The 20,373-nt window shown below is 40.6% G+C and overlaps 1 protein-coding gene across 1 annotated transcript; it reads left to right on the forward strand.

The window, feature by feature from the left end:
* The first annotated feature begins 10,203 nt into the window (after positions 1-10,203).
* Positions 10,204-12,383, forward strand: LOC129409815 (erythroblast NAD(P)(+)--arginine ADP-ribosyltransferase-like). Its single transcript, XM_055156584.1, has 3 exons — positions 10,204-10,250; positions 10,315-10,380; positions 11,252-12,383. Exons 2-3 carry the CDS (start codon positions 10,324-10,326, stop codon positions 12,026-12,028), a joined length of 834 nt encoding a protein of 277 aa, XP_055012559.1. The 5' UTR covers positions 10,204-10,250; positions 10,315-10,323; the 3' UTR covers positions 12,029-12,383.
* Positions 12,384-20,373: the final 7,990 nt, after the last annotated feature.

The raw sequence follows: 20,373 nt of genomic DNA on the forward strand, positions 1-20,373 counted from the left end.
TGTTACCTCAGGTCCAGTCTGCTCTCTGTCTGCAGGTCACCACTGCTCTGCCCTTAAATACACAAGACCATGATGGGGTTTGCACTTGAAAGAAAAAAAAAAAAAAAAAAACAACATAAAAAAAAATTTCCCTGGTACTGTCACCTCCTACATTTAAGAAAAACTAAGTGAAAGCCACCTTTCTCTCTGTATTTGACAATGGTAATACTTTGTGTATCTGTGTACTTCTGTTTTTTGTGTGTTTATTATGGTAAATAATTATAATAGTTTTATATCTGTTAACTGGCAGTTTCTGGGGAAAAAAATCACACACCTGGGATACTGTCCTGAGCAAGAGGAACAAACAAAACTCTTGGTCTGAAAAAAAACTAATAACAAAAATGATCTGACGACCAAATGAACTTCATTGGACTTTGTATGGGGTGTTTGAAGTGCCTATCTTTTCTCTCTTGTTGCTGTGCAGAAAACCAATTTTGTAATATGGTGGAGACAACCCAAACTTCTTATTTATATTTGGAAACTTTTTTCAATGTAATTATACTGCCTTTTTCCAGTAAAAAGAATAGAGAATTAAAAAGTGCTTTTGAATCGGTTCCCTGACACTGTATTTTCATATTTTCATATGTGAACTTTCACTGAAAATTACTTAGTTCTGCTCCAGAGGTGGACAGAGATGCTGCTTTGCCTGGAATGGTGGTATTATGGCATTAATGGGTTCAGATAAAAGTCTTTAAAATAGTTGCTAGAGAATTTGCTGTGCAGCTCAGTCCTTATTACCTTGGCCTGTTGCCCATGTCGAGGTATAATACTCCCAACAACAGAAGCGTAGCCAGATTGGACTGTACCAGACTGGAATGGACTACACTATCACACTGTGTTGAGGTTTCATGTCTCCGCGTGCTGGGTGATCTCCTGATGGTAAATAAACTTGTCCTGCGTTAGAACTCCTGCCTCATGTAAGATCATTTGTTTCATCACATTTTAAATGCTGCTGGATTTCTCAAGTTGAAACTTTTTAGTCTGAAAAAAATCTTTTTATTCTGAAATTCAGTTGATGAATATGTGAAGAGTATACTTTTTCAAGTGTATTTAAAATGTCAATATTATAAAGTCACTTTTTAAATATTCTGCACAGATCATTTCAAATCCTGAAATTCAACAGTCAAAAATTCAGAGGGTAAAATTTACAGTAAAGATCCAGGATGCCAAAGCATAACCAGTTGATCATGTGACTGAGGAGGACCGAGGCCGTTTCTTATTGGCTGTTCTCTTTTGTGGGCGTGGCTTATAGTTAATGAATCAAAGAGATTAGGGCTAGTTCTGAATACATCAAGTTGACCTCTAAACTCCAAGATCCTTAAGTCAAAACCTGATGTGCGTCACCTCCTGCCATGATAAGAACTGTCTGAATTATGAGCTGAGTTCGGAGCGAGTTAGGAAAAGGAGCCTGTACGCTTCCTTCCATAGCTCCTTTAACTTAGGAAACCACAAGAGTTTCCTAACCAGCGGTAAAAGTTTGTAATGTGTTAAAAGAAGCTTGTGGATAAGCAGAAGAAACTGGATGGATGGTGTTAAAGTTTCATTGCCTTGAGCATAATACAATAAATTAATGAATAAATGTTTTTTTTTTTTTATTATTGTGTCTTGCATACATATGTCCAGCCCCTTCATGGGTTTATAAAACGTCACAAAACAGAAAACAACTGTCCACAAATTAATTCATTTAAACAATCTAGTCTCTGCCGCTTCTTCCAGGTTTCACACTGGAATGATGCCAACTTTTTTATTTATGTGCACAGAATATGCACAAGGTCACAATATATGCTCAATAAAATAAACTAAAACCAAAATTATTGTGAAAGGAACATTTCTGTGGAAACGAGCAGGAGGCCAAGTTCATATTTGCAAAGCAATAGCGAATCTTCCAGGGAACTTGGGCAACCTCATACCTGATTGGAGGCCAAATTCAGGCCGTCTTGTGGAAACGATGTTGCCCAAATTCCCTGGAAGTTTCCCCACCGCTTTGTAAACATGAACTAAGCTGTATCCAACTAAAACATAAAGAGTGCAGTGATATAAGGATTTGGCATTAACCTAGTAATTTATTTATTTATTTTATTTATTTTGGCTAAAGTTTGGAGAGGGTGAATCCAAAATGTTTCCCTTTGTTTAAGTATGCAGTCATGGTCCCCTCCTCTGGGTGGAGGGGGGACATGCTCAATGCCACAGAAACATAGAGAGCAAATATCATGTCTCTGATCATTAAAATGTACTGCTACTGGGTAGTCCCGGTCGTTTCTTCTGATGGAGCTCTTGTGTTCACTTATTCTTTGTTTAAGTTTTCTTGTGGTCTTGCCAATGTACACTAGGCCACATGGACATTTCAACAAGTAGACTACATGTGTAGATGCACATGTGATAACACTTTTTATGGGATATTTTTTAACAGTGTGAGGGTGTAAAAAATGATCCGTTTTTACTGTATTGTTGCATTGAGCACAGCTGCCGCATCTGTAGTTACCATTGGGTAGAGGGTGCAATAGAGATTGAGAGGATAGTTTAGTTTTGTTTGTGAAATTGGCCCGTACCAGATAGTCTCTAAGATTTTTGCCTCGTTTGTGAACAGAGAGTGGAGGATCTTTAAAGATGGTTGAAATTTCTGGGTCTGATTTCAAAATATGCCAATATTTGCAGGTGTATGGGTCAAATATTGGGTGATACAGGTTACGGAATAATGTTTTTTTGCCTTTTGGTGCTCTTTTTTAATAAATCTGTCCGTGATTTATGGAGAGCCTGCCCATAAGCATCATCAACCCAAGACATAGGGTACCCTCGCTGTTGGAATTTCAAACCATCTGAATGTGTAGAGTTTGTGTGCGATAAAATTTGATTTGAATAACAATGGTTTTGACTTGTGTTGCTATCGGATGTTCTGGCCGGAGTCAATCTGCTAAAGAAGGAGGCCAAAGTATCTTTCTATCGGATCCCGGCTGATAAAGATCGCAGACAGAGATGGAGAGCGAACATAAAAAGAGCGGGATGGAGCCCACTGAGTACAATTGCAGTCAACATTTCATTTCTGGTGAGGGACAATTTCCACACAAACAAAGAAGAGATTTACAGGAAATGAATGTATTTTTTCTCTCTGGTGTACCTGACTCATTTGTGCTGTTTAAAGTCGCCATGATTATATTGTAATAAACTGAATAATCCCAGTCTTGACCTCCAGTATGGCCGCCAAAACATTAATTCATGTGACTGCCATGTCACACACAAATCCTTAATATAAAATCATTTAACTAAATACTTTGTCTTTGTGACAGTTTCATCTTGCTCCTACCCCTCCTTTCCCTGCTCCCTCTCCCCTTCTCTCCTTACCTTGTTTGGAGTTTCCTGGGCGGATCCCAATTACTCACCTGCTGAGCTCCACTCCTGATCCATTTTAATTATCATTATTATTATTATTATTTTGGTTGGTAGAATAGTACCTGTGGTAAAATAGTTCCTATAATTATAAAGTATTTCTCAGAGTCAAGTGTGTGTTTGTGAAGAAAAGTTGATTTTAATATTGTCAACATAAAGCTTCTTTTATTTGTGTTTCTTGGAGCACTGTTTCTGAAGTTTACACTTTAAAAAATACCACACACAGGGGTGGACAAACTTTTTGGCTCGGGGGCCACATCGGGTTCTAAAATTTGACTTAAGGGCTGGACAGAAGACGGGACACGACGTGTTCAGAGCCCGGCTCCATTGCACTTGTATTTACTCTCATGTAGGACGTATTCTGCACTACGCGCTGCAACTTTTAGACATGTAAGTTCCAGAACTCATGAAAAGTGAAATGAGATCTGCCCCACTATATACCACAGTCAAGCAAGTGTCCCGAGCACTTATACGACACATATACCATGCTACTAACGCGCAGTTCAACCAAAACTTAATGACTGTCAAGTACAGTGAGTATGAAATTAATGACTTTGTTTTACGTAGCTACAAAGCGGAAACAGTGCAGCCTTATTGTCTTGAACACTTTTACCTCATTCATGGTCCGAATACACCGCCCGAAATGAGTCCTGTCAATACTTTCCCATAAAGCATTGCGGCCAACAGAAGCTGCCGCACCTCAATGTATATATAGTGCGCCATCTACCGGGAAACGCCGGAAATGCAAGAAAGATAAAACAGCAGTACGGTTTATTTATTATAATTTGGTCAAGTTCTGTGAGTCAGTTTGAATGGCTGCATAAGGTCACCGGACACTAAATAACTGGATACAGTATTGCTGCTTGTAGCTGCCTCCAGCTGACGTAGTGTCACTCACTGGAACTTCAGCAGAAAAAATCCCATGGGCCGAGACAAGATTTTTCTCATAGAGGCAATGTAATCACAAACTGCTCGTGTTCGTCTGACAGGTCATCTACAGCTTTCAAAAATATCGGATTTATTGGCGATTTTTACCTATTTTTATATCATAAACTTTCTCAGCTCAAAATCCTTCAGTTGTCTTAAAAAAAACCAGTTTATATTCGTTAGCTTCGGCTACGCTCTGTTCCGCTTTAGCTCCTCTCGCTCTGATTGGTCAAAGCGATCACATGACACACGAGCCCGCGCACCATGCGTGGGGTCGCGTGCATTCGCGTGTGCCCGCGGGAGAAAAGAGCACTAGTGCGCATGCTCGGTCTGCCCACAGCCGCCGGAAGTACCTAGCCGGGCTAGGCTAATCCGGGATCATACGCCACTGAGCTAAGCACATTTATTTGAATGGACGTCCATTTTGGTATATGTTGGGTTTGGCACTGGCTCGTACGACTTTTTCTTTAACAAATGTCACAGGTGTTCACAACCCCGACTGAACCAAATAACACGAGACAGAACATGACACATGAGAACCCGTCACACAAACTTGCTTGAGCGCATTTTCCCTGTATGTCATGATTTTACACATGAAAGAGGAAAGCACTGAAGTTTAATTTATGTTTTTTTCCAGTGGAATTAGTGCAGTCTTATGTCTTTAACATTTCTACCTCATTCATGGTCCGGATACGCCGCCTGAAAATGACTCCTGTCAATACTTTCCCATAAAGCATTGCGGCCAACAGAAGCCGCCTCACCTCAATGTATATATAGTGCGCCATCTACTGGGAAACGCCGGAAATCCAGGAAAAATAAAACATTAACAAGGTTTATTATTATTATTTATTCAAATTCGGCGGGCCGGATTAAAAGGTTTAAAGGGCCGCATATGGCCCCCGGGCCGTAGTTTGCCCATCCCTGGATTAACACCTCATCCTCATCACTAAAGCACGAATATTCTTTGATGGGAGCTGACCTGTAAATGTATCTCGGGTTCTCCTGTAAGTGATACGACATATTTTGTTAATATTTAGTGTCTGTAAAGCAGAAATGAGCCAGTAGTGTAAAGCATGATATTTGAATTCATTAGTGGTATATTTGTCTGCACTGACTCGAACAGCTGCGTGAAACTCTACATAGACGTCATTTCCAGTGTAGACGCTTAAAGCCTGGACCTGATCTTTGGTCAAGGCCTTGTCCTTTCTTTTGTTTTATTTGTCATTTGCACAAGACTCTGTTTTCTTCCACATATTTTTGAATAACTCATTATTCTTCATCTCTCTGGGGAAGGATTCATTCTTGACCTTTTCATCCATTGTCTCACTGCAGCCGTCGTACATGTCGTGAACCGATTTGTCCATCATATTCACGGGAATTATGTCAGACTCCTGGACAATTTAAGAGCAAACAGATCAAATAAATTATAATTCTTAAACTGTGATATCTGAGAATTTTTATATTGAATTCCATAAACATGACCTAACTGTAACTGGACATGTTCAAGCAAAAACACAACTTTTACTGCACAACTGAAATGATTCATTCTTAATTACAACCAAATTGGACATCATGTTTTGGTTCTAAAGATGATTACACAATCAGAAAGATCTCTGATTTGTGTTGCCAGTTTCAAAGCTGAAATCCAGTTTGTTTTAAACCTAAAATGTGTCTCTCTGATCTGAACGGTCACTACATAAACCCCAGCACTGCAGCCTCTGCAGCTCAGTGTATGTGTCCATATACTGACAATGAGGAGAACTTGTCCTCAATCTGCAGATTAAAGCCTTACAGAAACATACAATTTCTTTCAATACAAATACAGAATAAAACAGAGGATTTTGGTTAAATTGTCCATTGGCTAAATTAGAAAAAAATTAAATAAGCCAAATATCTTAAGAGCTTGAATCAAAAACCCTTTCCGTTGGAAAATAAGTCATCACCAGACAAAGCATCAAAGCCAGCACTGTGGTCTCCATGTCTGTGAACTAAAGCACAAAGAATAATGTAAAACAACATATCTGAGTATAAGAATCAACTTGATGTTGTTACCTCAGGTCCAGTCTGGTCTCTGTCTGCAGGTCACCACTGCTCTGTCCTTAAATACACAAGACCATGATGGGGTTTTGCACTTGAAAGAAAAACAAAACAAAACAAAACACACACACACACATTTACGTGGTACTGTCAAAGCATCAGTGTTTACTGACACCAGCCTTTGTGCTAGTTTCTCTTGGTTATTTCAGTACAAAGAAATGAAGTGCATTCACTGCAGGATTTCATTAGGCTACTGTACCACCCGGCTATAGTCCCACTAACGGAGTTGGCCATGCATGGGCCACCATGAACAAACTGTATTGTTTCAGAGATTGTGGATTATTGTTGCGCACCAAGATGTACACATTATCAAAGACAGAAGGAAGCCTGAGCCTTTTACTAGATTTACAAAGCTCCAGATTGGTGGAAGAAGTGGATTTCTGCATCTTAACGGGCAGCACTTAATCAGACCATAAAATAATTACATATGAATGTATTTTTACATCACTATTGTTCTGATTAAAGCACAAATTTGTGTATTGTTGATTAGAATTAAGCCTTGTTTCCTGTACAGGGCGGTAGAGGGCAGACTTCTCAAGGTACAACCTTCCAAAGGAGTCTGGCACAGTTTGGACTTGGGACCTGCTTGAACTCCATGTACCAGGACATGGAACCTTTGTGAGCTGCCAGACACACAGCAATGCTGTTGTCACAGTTTAGGGCACAAAGCAGCACACAGTAAGGCTCAAGGGAGCCTTACTGTGTGCAAGGGACTGATTCACTCCACCCAGGAACCTGTGTGACCAGTGATTTCTGCATTGTTTTGCTTTGCTTGTGGTGTGTTAAGGCGCCAAAGGACACAGCGGGAACTTTTGGAGGCACTCTCTGTTTAATCTGGTTCATATAAGAAAAACATAATCAACATGTGCCTCTACTCAGTCCAGTCTGCGGTTCAGCCCAAACTACAGGGGAGAAGACAATGGACAGTCAGCATCTCACCAGACATCTTCATATGAATTAATTAAACAATGGTAATCAGAATGTGAATAAAGGCAGAATAATAACAAAAGGACACTTAAATCACAGGATTACAACAGATGACTGACCTCTTCCAATAAGAGATTTGCAAAGTGAAGAGGAAACGGTCAGACCCTGAATTTATACGGGGGCAAGGCCAAAGTGGAGCTCATAACCAAAATAATTTGCTTTTATGGTACAAGCATGAAACTTTGCCAGATTACTAACTTACTTACTTACACTGTCAGGACTAATATTTCTGGATATGAAACCAAGTTTAATTTAACACTGGAGCTGAGAACTGCTCATATCACAAAATAGATGACATGAAAACGAGGCTGTCATAAAAACACTGCATGATCCCTTTCTTATCGAATTTGATTAGTTATCAATTTTGTAAAGCTGAACAACTATTTTTTTCTAAACTCCAAAGCATTAAGGAGGGAACGTGACAGTTTTCCTTGAGAATGTAAGGGTTGTGCGGGTTCATAAAGTTAAATTCATAAAATATGTTATCTTTCAAAGCCATATTTATTGGGTTTTGGAAAACAAAAACATTTACACTGATCAGAGAACAGTGTTTGGGGTGAAATTGTCGGCCTTTAAAAACACAGAAATGAAAACAGTGCTATGGTAAAAAATAAATACAACGTGAAGTGATATTGGCAGAATCAGCGTTTTAGTATGTGACTCTGAGAAAGCAGAAGCGTCTGATGAACCCCAGCTTCTAAGAAAGAAAGGAAGCAAAAAATATCTCAGTCTTGGGAAAAAAATTCACATACTCCATCATAGACTCTTCTGTTCTGTTGTCAACCCAACTGGTTTTGTTTAGACTCAAGTCATAAGCACATCATGGGCCTCCATAACCAGACCCCTCCACACCTCACTGACCTCCTCCAGCCCCTCCACCCGTCCTGCAGACTCTGATCAGCCGACTCAAACCTCCTCACTTCCACAGTCAGATCAAAGCTTTTCTGTTGGACAGAGTAAGAGTAATTGAAATTTACTGTTTTTTATAAAAATATAAATTAAATATAATAATAATGCAAAATGTGGAATTTTTCAAGAACAAACTTCACAAATGAAAAACTCAATCATCAAAGAATTAAATTGTTGTCAGAGAATCAGTGTTTAACCATACCGGCCTTATCGTAAATACGATCCTACACACAGACATTTACATAGACAACCTGGTGTAATAATAGATTTACTTCGGGTGTTTTGTGGATTGGACATTGACGTGCACTAGTCTAGCACCAACAACCTCTGCAAATACAAGGACTGGATGGAATATTTTAAAAAGTGTCTCCACACGTCTCCAACACTCTGGCTCACTAGGAAATGACATCCTATCTCCAAAATTTCAGACTGTCCCTTTAACTGAAACTTCCCTGGCTGCACACCAGAACTCATATAATTAATAGGGGTGTAACAATATCCAAGTCTAATGATACGATATCGTCACAGTATGAACCTCACGGTATGATACTTATATCGTGGGAAAGCTCACGATATGTTAGGGAGACTCACGATTAGGGATGTAACAATATCCAAATCTCTCAGAACGATATTTTCACGATATACATCTCATAGTATGATAGTTATTGCGATATTTTTGGAGGATAACAAAACGGTTAATATGCTACTTTTTCCTCTTAAAATGTCTTGACAAGACAAGACAAGAAGAACTGTTATTTCTTCTTGTAGTCTGCGCTGAAATGGAGCAAAGGATCATGGTCTATGTAGTTCCATCTGTCTTTTTTTAGCTACTGCTGCACCATAACTTTTAATTTAAGCAAGGAGACTTGTAATTCGATGTATTGTGATGATCCATGATATTATTATAACTCTAATGATACGATATCACGATATTTCGGTTATTGTAACATCCCTAATAATTAATAATAATAATAATCATAATAATAATAATCATAATAATAATAAATTTGTTTGAAATTGTGTAACTCAGACACTTCACAACACAAAGGACAGAACAAACTCAATCTTTGAAAGATAAAATATTTTATTCATTTAACTTTATGAACCTGCACAACTTCGATTGTAAGAATGGAGTATTTTTTATGCTAGTTTCCTCGTTTTCATGTTATCTATTTTGTGATATGAGCAGTTCTCAGCTCCAGTGTTAAATTAAACTTGGTTCCATATTCAGAAATATTAGTCCTGAGGGTGTAAGTAAATTAGTCAGTAATCTGGCAAAGTTTCATGCTTTTACCATAAAAGCGAATTATTTTGATCCTTAACAGCTCCACAAGCACTGCAAAACAACGCAGAAGTCCACTGGTCACACAGGTTCCTGGGTGGAGTGAATCAGTCCCTTGCTCTATTGAGCCTTACTGTGTGCTGCTTTGTGCCCTAAACTGTGACAACAGCATTGCTGTGTGTCTGGCAGCTCACAAAGATGCCGTGTCCTGGTACATGGAGTTCGAGCAGGTCCCAAGTCCAAACTGTGCCAGACTCCTTTGGAAGGTTGTACTAATGCTTTCTTCAGTGTAATGAATGATATAGAGATGCAGCAATGCACGATACACAGTCCAGCTTTTGTGGAATGGAAACAGGAAGTACATAGTTACACAAAGTATCTCCATGGTCAAATGCAGAAGGAAAGATTGCTTTCATTTTTTTTTTCTTTGTGCTGAAATAACATAAGTGAAACTAGCACAAAGTCTGGGGTCAGATGTTCTGACAGTACTACGAAAACGTAGGAGGAACAGTACTATGTAAATGTTTTTTTTGGTTTTTTTCCAAATTCAAAACCCCATCATGGTCTTGTGTATTTAAGGGCAGAGCAGTGGTGACCTGCAGACAGAGACCAGACTGGACATGAGGTAACAACAGCAAGTTTACTCTATAACCCAGATATGTTATTTTGCTTTATTCTTCCTGCTTTAGTTCACAAACATGGAGACCACAGTGCTGGCTTTGATGCTTTGTTTGGTGATGACTTCTTTTTCAATGGTAAGGGTTTCTGATTCAAACTCTTAAGACATTTAGCTTGTTTTATTTCTTTTTAAAATGATCAAGGACTCCGGACAATTTAAGCAAAAGCCTCTGTTTTATTCTATACTTTTATTTAAAGAAACTATATGTTGTCTGCAGTCTTACAGTTTGAACTGAACACAACTGAACCTGGGCTTTAATCTGCAGATTGAGGACACATACAAGTTCTCCTCATTGTCAGTATATGGACACATACACTGAGCTGCAGAGGCTGCAGTGCTGGGGTTTAGGTAGTGACCGTTCAGATCAGAGAGACACATTTTAGGTTTTAAAACAAATTGGATTTCAGCATTGAAACTGGCAACACAAATGAGACACTCATTCCACTTTCTGATTGTGTAACCATCTTGAAAACCAAAACATGATGTCCAGTTTGATTGTAATTAAGAATGAATCATTACAGTTGTTCAGTAAAAGTTGTGTTTGGGTTGAACATGTCCAGTTACAGTTAGGTCATGTTTATGGAATTCAATATAAATATTCTCAGATATCTCGGTTTAAAGATTATAATTGATTTGATCTCTTTGCTCTTAAATTGTTTTCCTTAACATATGAAACAGGCCTCTACTTTGACTCTGTTTAAATACGGGCTCAAAACGGTTCTGTTTAACTGTGCATATGACTGAAAAGTTTTCATTCCGCACTCTTCTCTCTCATTTATGTAATTAATGTCTATCTCTCTTTTTAAATTTTTAATCTTAAATTTTATGATGTTTTGATTTATTTTTAGTGTGATTTTAATGTATTTCTTATTCTGTAAAGCACTTTGAATTACTTTGTGTATGAATTGTGCTATACAAATGAACTTGCCTTGCCTTGCCTTGCTTAGGAGTCTTTCTCAATTCCCCTGAGTATGATGGACAAATCGGTTGACGACATGTACGACGGCTGCAGTGAGGCAATGGCTGAAAGGGTCAATCATACTTACTTCCCCAGAGAAATGAAGAAGAATCAGCTATTCAAAGAGGCGTGGAATAAAATGGAGTCTTGTGCAAATAACAAATACAACAGAAGAACGAACATGGCCCTGACCAAAGATCAGGTCCATGCTTTAGGCGTCTACACTGGAGATGACGTCTATGGAGAGTTTAACGCTGCGGTTCGAGTCAGTGCTGACAAATACGTCTCTAATTCTTTCAAATATCACGCTTTATACTACTGGCTCGTTTCTGCTTTACAGACACTTAATAATAACAAAATATGCCGTACCACCTACAGGAGAAGCGAACATACATTTACAGGTCAGCTCAACCAAGAAATACGTTTTGGTCAATTTGCCTCCTCTTCACTCAGGCCCGATGTGGTAGAATTTGGTGACGAGACTTGCTTTCAAATTGAGACCTGCTTAGGTGCTCCCATCAATGAATATTCGTGCTTTAGTAATGAGGATGAGGTGTTAATCCCTCCCTATGAGAAGTTCAAGATCATTGATATTAAGCACTGCTCCTATCAACGATTGGAAGACTGTAAAAAGATCTTTGTTCTGAAGCATGTGGGGACCAAGACTAAACTCAACTGCAAGGCCGCATATATGAAAAAGTTGTTCAATAACATAAGAAAAGAAATTGAAAATATTTTTAACTCAGTTCGAAATTTTTTTTCCTGACTGTCAGCATAATGTTTGTACAGGAGTTAGCTGGAACCAGTTTCTTTCTTTTTTTTTTTTTTTAAGCAGATGCTTTTTAAAAACTTTTTAATAGGTGAAAGGGGTGCACTATTCAAATCATATGAAATAAACTCAGTGTTACATCTTTACTCTTTTTTTCTTCAGTTTGTTTTCATTTACTTTCATGAGAGTAAATTTAAAGTGGAACAAAACACAAATCTTTTTGCTATAACTGTGTATATTGTGTTTTAATAACATTGTCAAGTGCTTTTTTACTACATTAACACAAACAATGGTCAAAAATGTCTAAATCTAAGTGTGTGTAACAGAAACTTCCACATATAACATGCCATTAAAAACCAAAACAAAACAAAAATAAATAAATAAATAAAAAAGCTTAGAAATAAAAGGTTGTTTTTTTTCTTGTCTTAATTTGCAGTTTCATTTAATTCATTTCCTAATAATAAATCATCATTACCGCCATATCTATCGCCCCATCACCAAAAACTCAGCTTTTGTGTAACTCCATTCAATTCAGTAAGACCATTTCTGACATTACCACATCTGCAGTCATGTGACTTTGCCCCATCCAAAGTCAAGTCTCATTTCAGAACCTCGGACAGCTCCATGTGCAAATACTCCACACTGCTGCCTTCTGCTGGATCAAAACATTCCCAGGGGTGTGTAGTGCAACAGCACATGAGCAGCACACGCGCAGGTAATGCTTTCCTTTGTAACTGGTCAGACAATTTACACCAGCAGTGTCATACACGTGTGAATGTTTAATGTAGAAAATTATAGTTGTACCAGGATCTATTGTGTTTTCTCCAAGTACAAAACCCAACCAGATGAATGAAAACAGGAACAATTCAACTATTTCAGAGCAGTGTATATAATGGAGACAGACTGAGAGCACCAATTTACTCATAATTCTTATGTTTTATTAAATCCTGTTTAGCATTATTGTTACAAAGATTTGTACATTCTTAATTTGTTTTACCTTTAATAAGAAGTGTGTATAACTCTATTTGTGATTCTGAAACTTGATTTGTACACCTATTACCTGATCTGAATTCAATTCAGTTTATTGTCAGTTTCCATATAAAAACATATGAAGAACTGAAATTGTATTCCTCACTCCCAGTCTTCTAATTAAATAATAATACTCATACTACTAATAATAATAATAAATAGAGAAGACCAAGTGTTCTTCTTTGGGGAGAGGAAGATTTCTGCTTCCTGGCTGCCTGATGGTTAGAGAGGGGAGAGAGTTCATCATCCTAACAGCCTGGTGAATGAAGCTGTTAGTGATTCTGGTGGTGTGGGAACAGAGGCTCCTCTACCTCCTCCCAGAGGGCAGGAGGGTGAATAGATTATGTGCTGGGTAACTTGTATCGCTCACAAATGTGATGGCTTTGTGGCTGAGGCAGGTGGTGTGTATGTGGGTGAGGCAACTGTGTTCACTCTGCACTGCAGGTCTCTCCTGTCGTGGTCAGTGCGGCTTCCGTCCCACACAGTGATGCAGCTGGAAAGGATGCTCTCGATGGTTCCTCAGGAGAATGTGATCATGATCATGGTGAGGCATTAGCCCACTTGAGTTTTCGCAGGAAGAAGAGGCACTGCTGGTCTTTCTTCACCCCCTTTGGAATTTAGTGCTGCTCACTCTCTCCACAGCAGCACTGTCGATGGTCAGTGGCAGCTGTTGGGTCTAGCCTCTGTGGAAGTCGACAACAATCTCCTTAGTCTTGCTGACTTTCAGCTGGAGGTTGTTGTCTCTGCACCACATGGTCAGAAGGTCTTCCTCTCGCCTGTAGTGAGTCTCGTCGCCCTTGGTGATGAGACCCACCAGAGTTGTGTCATCCACGAACTTCACAAGGTGGTTGGTGCTGCAAGTTGTTGTGCAGGCATGTGTCAGCAGATGAAGAGCAGAGGTCTGAGGAGGAGCACCCGTGCTCAGAGTGATGGTGCTTGAGGTATTGTTGCCAAAACGTACTGCATGTGGTCTCTGGCTGAGGAAGCCTAGCAGCCAGTTGCAGAGGGAGGTGCTGAAGCCCAGTTTGTCAAGTATGCTGATGAGTTACTGTGGTATTTCGGTGTAGAATGCTGAACTGAAGTCTATAAACAGCATTGTCACATATGAGTCCTTATTGTTCAGATGGGTGAGGGGTGGTGGAGGGCAGAGCACATCGCATCCTCTGTGTAGAACATTTGGCTTGGGATTAGGGCTGGGCGATATGGATCAAAAAATATATCTCGATATATTTTGCTATATCTCAATATACGATATATATCTCGATATATGTTCAAGAAAAAATAACCCCCTAAAACTGAAAACTGCAAAAACAAATATGCCAATTCCACCAGGTCTTTTTTTTTTATTGAAGTGTAAGAGGTCGGCAGTTCATATAGGAACATTTAAGATTACAAAAAACCCTAATTACATAAATAATAATTTAACTGTAAAATAAAAGAAATAATACATTTTTCCTTCTTTTCATTCATAAAATAAAACAACTCAACACAAGCTCATCTTTGCATTAACTCTGTTATCCAAACCAGAACCATAACCATGAGCTCATTTAGCAGAAGAAGCTCAGGATGTTCCTTATTTTAACAGATCCATGTTTCTATGCAGCAGTAAGGAGCTCTGAGGTTTAATCCCACAATCCACTGCAGATCAAACCCAACGTTTCCAAACACTATTGTACAAGTGACACTGCAGCAGATTATTAATTAAAATATTCTGTATAAATAAACTTTACATTGCTAAACTTTATAAAATATAAAGCATAACGACTATAGAGCCACATCACCCCGTTTGTGATAATAATGTGTTTAATGCAGTTTTGCGCACGTGTGTTTACATTTCACAGAAACGAAACTTAAGCGCATGGCTCATTTGCATAAACAGCGCACTTCTCACGCAGCTCTGCTCTTTTAGCTTCTTTTGGACTAAAGGACGCGACTCGGTGGAATATGAGGATGTGCTGCTGATGGTTTTGTCTGTAAATGGTGGCAAAGGTTCGTGGTGCTTGAAGCTTTTCACTGGCACCAACTTTGGGCGTTCGCGGTGGTAGTGAGGAGTGAAGGAGACATGAGCGAACAAACTCAGGGAGGCGGGGCGCGCGGAGGCGACGAGAGAGAAGATAAACAAGCGAAGCGGCTGAAATCAAAATTGAATATAAGAATTATATCGATATATACGATATGTCAGAATTCATATCGAGTTTAAAAACTATCTCGATATATTTAAAATATCGATATATCGCCCACCCCTACTTGGGATGCGAATTGGAAGGGGTCCAGGGTGGATTTAATGTGAGACATGACACTTCATGATGATGAGCATCACTGCCACAGGGCGGTAGTCATAGAAGCAGGATGGGGATGGTTTCTTTGGCACATGTATGATGGTGGCGGCTTTGAAGCAAGATGGGACAATGACTTCCTCCAAAGAGATGTTGAAGATTCTGTAAAGACATCCTTTAGCTCCTCTGCACATTCTTTCAGCACACTGCCTGGGATGTTGTCTGGACCTGCTGCTTTGCGTGGGTTGATGGCGGTGAGTGTCTTCTTCAAGCTGGTGGCAGACAGGCATAGAGTTTGGTTGTGGAGAGGGGGTGTGGTTTTCTATGGATGGGTGTTGTTCAGGTCATGGAACAGAGGTGCTGCTCTCGCTGCTCAGTGGCACTGGCTTGTAGTCCCGTGATAATCTGGATGTCCAGCCATAGACTCTTTGCATCTCTGCTGTCTTTGAAGTGGGTGGTTATCTTGTCTTGTATCTACACAACTAGATCTAACGCATGCGTCGGCGTCTGTTTACGCTAGCTCGATCGATTCCCAAACAATTCGTTTTTACCAATAATTAAGGCATCTTTTAGAGGGGAATAAGAAATATCGAGGCACTTATTGACTTTGGTTATAACCTTATTCCGAAATTGCCCGAAATTAAGCCAACTAGCGAAATCGCCGTAAGCCGGCTGCGTGGCTACAGGTGCCATGCATCCACTTACCTCTACGTCCAGCTGTGACAGCTGCCACGTCCTCAGTCAGAGGGTAGCTGAGTTAGAACAACGTATATCCGTGTTTGAAAGTCGACTGGAGAGCGACCAGAACATCATCCTGGGAAAGACCCGTGCCACCGCCAACAGCGCCCAGCTAGCTGACACCGTCCACTATTCCGGAGACGCCCCTGAGCACCAGCCCTCTCCGCCCGACCCTGGCGTCCCAACTGGTACAGGTGATCACTACTGGCTTCAGCGTGGGGCTAGACCTAAAGCCCCGCTGAGCTCTACTCCAGTCCGATCGGATCCCTGGACTGTTCTACCCCGTGGTTGCTCCAGACAGCGAGGTAAGCGAGCAAACCGGCCGTCTTGCTCCTCCATATCCATGGCAAATAAATTCAATGTCTTCGACCATGTGGATTTTCCCCCGCTGCCCCAAACCTACAAGGGCCAGCTGCACTTCACCCCGGCTCCACCATCAGATCGTCCCGGTGCGCGCGGCATGACCATGGCCACACCGCCACCTGCCTTGGGTAACCTGCACGAGAGTGAGTCTCCGTTGCTGTCCAGGTCTTCCCCTGCGGCCCCGGTGCCGCCCGGAGGTTCTGCCGGAGATTCCGCCTCGCGCATGCCGGGTCCGGCGGCTCGGCGTGACGGGGGGGGACCTACGGCCCCCTCTCCGCGTGCGCGTGTCCTGACCGCCTCGCGTGCGCCGAGAGGGGCCTCCGTTCCCTCCTCGCGCATGTCGAGCCCGAGCGCTCGACGTGAGCGAGGAGATGGTCTCGCTCCTGACCGTGCTGCCTCGCGGAGCTCGGCTCACATCTCTGCGGTGCCCTCGGCCCCGGCGTCCAGGCCAGACCCGTCCGTGCTGGTTCTCGGCTCCTCCATGGTCCGACACGTGAGAATTAAAAAAGGCCACACCTCCTGTCACCCAGGTGCTCTCGTGAAGGACATCATAGACTCCGCCCCCACCATCATACGTCATCACCCCACAGTATCAGCGGTAGTTATTCATATCGGAACTAATGATCTCAAACTGCAGCAGTCAGAAATACTTAAGGACAATTTCAAAATCCTCATCACCACAATCCACAGTTTAGACAAACAGTGTATCATCTCCGGACCCTTTGTACCACCTCGTTTTGGAGACGAGAAGTTCAGCCGTCTAAGAGCATTGCACATATGGCTCAAAAGATACTGCAGAGACAATAAAATCCCCTACGTGGACAATTTTATCACATTTTTTAAGAGACCTGAACTTTTTAAAAAGGACCGACTACACCCCAACATCCCCGGATCCCGTCTCCTCTCATATAATATTGAACTCACACTAGCAGAATCATGACAATATACTCAAGGACAGTTAATTCCCGTTATTATCAGCAGAGAGCGGCATCAGCATAAATCTTCTCTTAAAACTACTGCCAACATCAATAATCTTAGACCTCTTCAAAAAGCACATCCACCACAAATTCCTGTTTCACTGTCACCATTAACCTTAAACATGGCCCTTTTAAATGTCCGCTCTCTGCTGAACAAATCTTTTATTGTAAACGACTTGATTTTAGAACACAAACTTGACTGCTTCTTTTTAACTGAAACATGGCTGGGTACAGATGCACCAGCTGTTCTCACAGAGGCCTCACCACCTGCTTTTAACTTTGCTTTTTCAACCAGGAATGGTAAAAGGGGAGGTGGCACTGCTTCTATCTGTACAAACACACTGGCCACCAAACCTATTTTATTGAATAATTTTACAACTTTTGAACACCACTCAATTGTTTTTAGCAACCCCCAGATTTTATGTGTCACAGTGTACAGACCACCAAAGAAATGTAGTATTTTTATCAATGAGTTTTCTGAGTTTTTATCTATATTACACAATTCTTTTAATATGATTATTATAACCGGTGATTTTAACTTACACATAGATAACCTTTTAGATCCTGTCGCAAATGAATTTTTAAATGTTCTTAATTATATGGATTTTACTCAGCACGTCACACAGCCAACTCACAACAGAGGACACACTCTGGATCTGGTCATCACCTATGGCCTGACCACTAGTGTGTCCTCTGTTGTTGACTTGGCTGTGTCTGACCACTACTGTGTGTTTTTTAACATCACTGGTTTTATACAGCGGGAGACCTCTGTGAGAACTGTGAGGAAGCGCCGTCTGACCCCTGAAGTGGCTGCAAATTTTATCGAAGTTTTAAATAAAAATCCCCCAGTCGTTTTACCTGCCCCTTGCGATTTTATTACTGACAATTTTAACAGTAAACTACAGTCAGCTCTAGACCTGGTTGCTCCACTCAAAACTAAAAACATCAAAACTAAGCTAAAACCCCCATGGAGAAATGAAGAACTGAAAAAATCCAAGAGAGAGTGCAGGAGGGCAGAACGTAGATGGAGAAAAAACAAAACTACAATAAACTATCAATTATTTACTGATCAACAACGGACTTACAACAACGCAATAAGAAACACAAGGAACCATTACTTTTCTACTTTAATAACCAATAACAAAAATAATCCAAAAGTTCTTTTTTCAACCATCAACAACATTTTAAACCCTGATTTTAGCAGGTTTTACTTAACACCCACTGACTCTCTGTGAGCAGTTTGCAGACCACTTCATGGGTAAGATAAACACTATCAGATGTGATATTTTATCTTGTCAAAGCTCTGTTTTTAGTACATCTGAGTGTTTGTCTGGACCAGAGGAAACCTTGGACAGTTTTGTCCTGGTTAATGCTGAGATGCTTGATAAAGTTTTCTCCTCAGTGAGGCCCACCACATGTCTTTTAGATCCAATTCCTACCCCATTTTTTAAGTCATTTTATGGATCTTTTAGGGATGAGCTTTTAACCATGATGAATTGCTCTCTTCAGATGGGGGTCTTTCCCTCTGCCTTCAAAGCAGCGGTGGTGAGGCCCCTGCTGAAGAAGAGCAATTTAGATTTTAATGATTTTAACAACTACCGACCAGTGTCTAACCTACCATTTTTAAGCAAAATTTTAGAAAAACTTGTTTTTGTTCAAATAAATTATTTTTTAGATGATCATAACATTTTGGAAAAAATTTCAGTCTGGTTTTAGGGTGAACCACAGCGCCGAGACCGCCTTGGCAAAGATTTTAAATGATTTTAGAATAAATTATGATTCACAGAAGGTGACCGTGTTGGTTCTACTGGATCTGAGCGCTGCCTTTGACACAGTAGACCACACTATTCTTTTAACTCGCCTAAAAGACCTCGGCCTCTCCGGTGCTGTTCACAAATGGTTCACATCCTACCTCACAGACAGAACATTTATGGTGAGTGTAGACACATGCTCCTCCAGGGTCCATAAAATCACATGTGGTGTGCCCCAGGGCTCCATTTTAGGCCCTGTGCTTTTTAACTTGTACATGCTCCCTCTTGGTGGTGTCATCAGGAGACATGGAATTAACTTCCACAGCTACGCAGATGATACACAGCTTTACATCTCCATGTCTCCTGATGACACCAGACCAATGGATGCTCTTTTTAACTGCATTCTAGATATCAAATCCTGGATGGCAGAAAACTTTCTCCAGCTTAACCAGGACAAAACTGAGGTTTTAGTCATTGGTCCTGAGGCCCAGAGAGAGAAACTTTTACCCAAACTACAAACACAGTCTTTTAACCCTTCTCCACAAGTGAAAAACTTGGGCGTCATTATTGACTCTGAGCTGACTTTTATTCCACACATTAAGAACATTACAAAAATTGGTTTCTATCACTTAAAAAACATAGCCAGAGTCCGCCCCATTCTCTCTCTGGCCAACACAAAGACGCTGATGCATGCTTTTATCACCAGTCGAATAGACTACTGTAATGCCCTGCTCTCTGGTCTTCCCAAAAAGAGTATTTCAGGTTTACAATTACTACAAAATTCAGCAGCACGTGTCCTGACGAGGACCAGAGGGCGGGACCACATTACACTGGTTTTAAAATCACTGCATTGGCTCCCTGTGAGTTTCAGGATCAATTTTAAAGTTCTTTTACTGGTTTTTAAATGTCTTAATGGTCTTGGGCCTTCTTATCTTTCAGAACTCCTTTTACCTTACGAACCCTCGCGGACCCTGCGCTCCTCCGGCAGCAGCTCCTGGTCATTCCCAAAGTCAGGACACACACTCACGGAGAGGCGTCTTTTCAGTACTGTGGCCCTCGTCTATGGAACTGTCTGCCGGAGGAGCTCAGGGCTGCAGAGAACGTTCATGTTTTTAAGAGTAGGCTCAAGACCCACCTTTTTAGCTTAGCTTTTGAATGAAATATCATATTTTTTTACTTGTTTCTATTATACACATTTTAATTATATT

This window comes from Boleophthalmus pectinirostris, unplaced genomic scaffold (assembly GCF_026225935.1).
Source record: "Boleophthalmus pectinirostris isolate CB_2022bp ecotype Guang Dong unplaced genomic scaffold, ASM2622593v1 HiC_scaffold_20, whole genome shotgun sequence".
NCBI classification, from domain to species: Eukaryota; Metazoa; Chordata; class Actinopteri; order Gobiiformes; family Gobiidae; genus Boleophthalmus; species Boleophthalmus pectinirostris.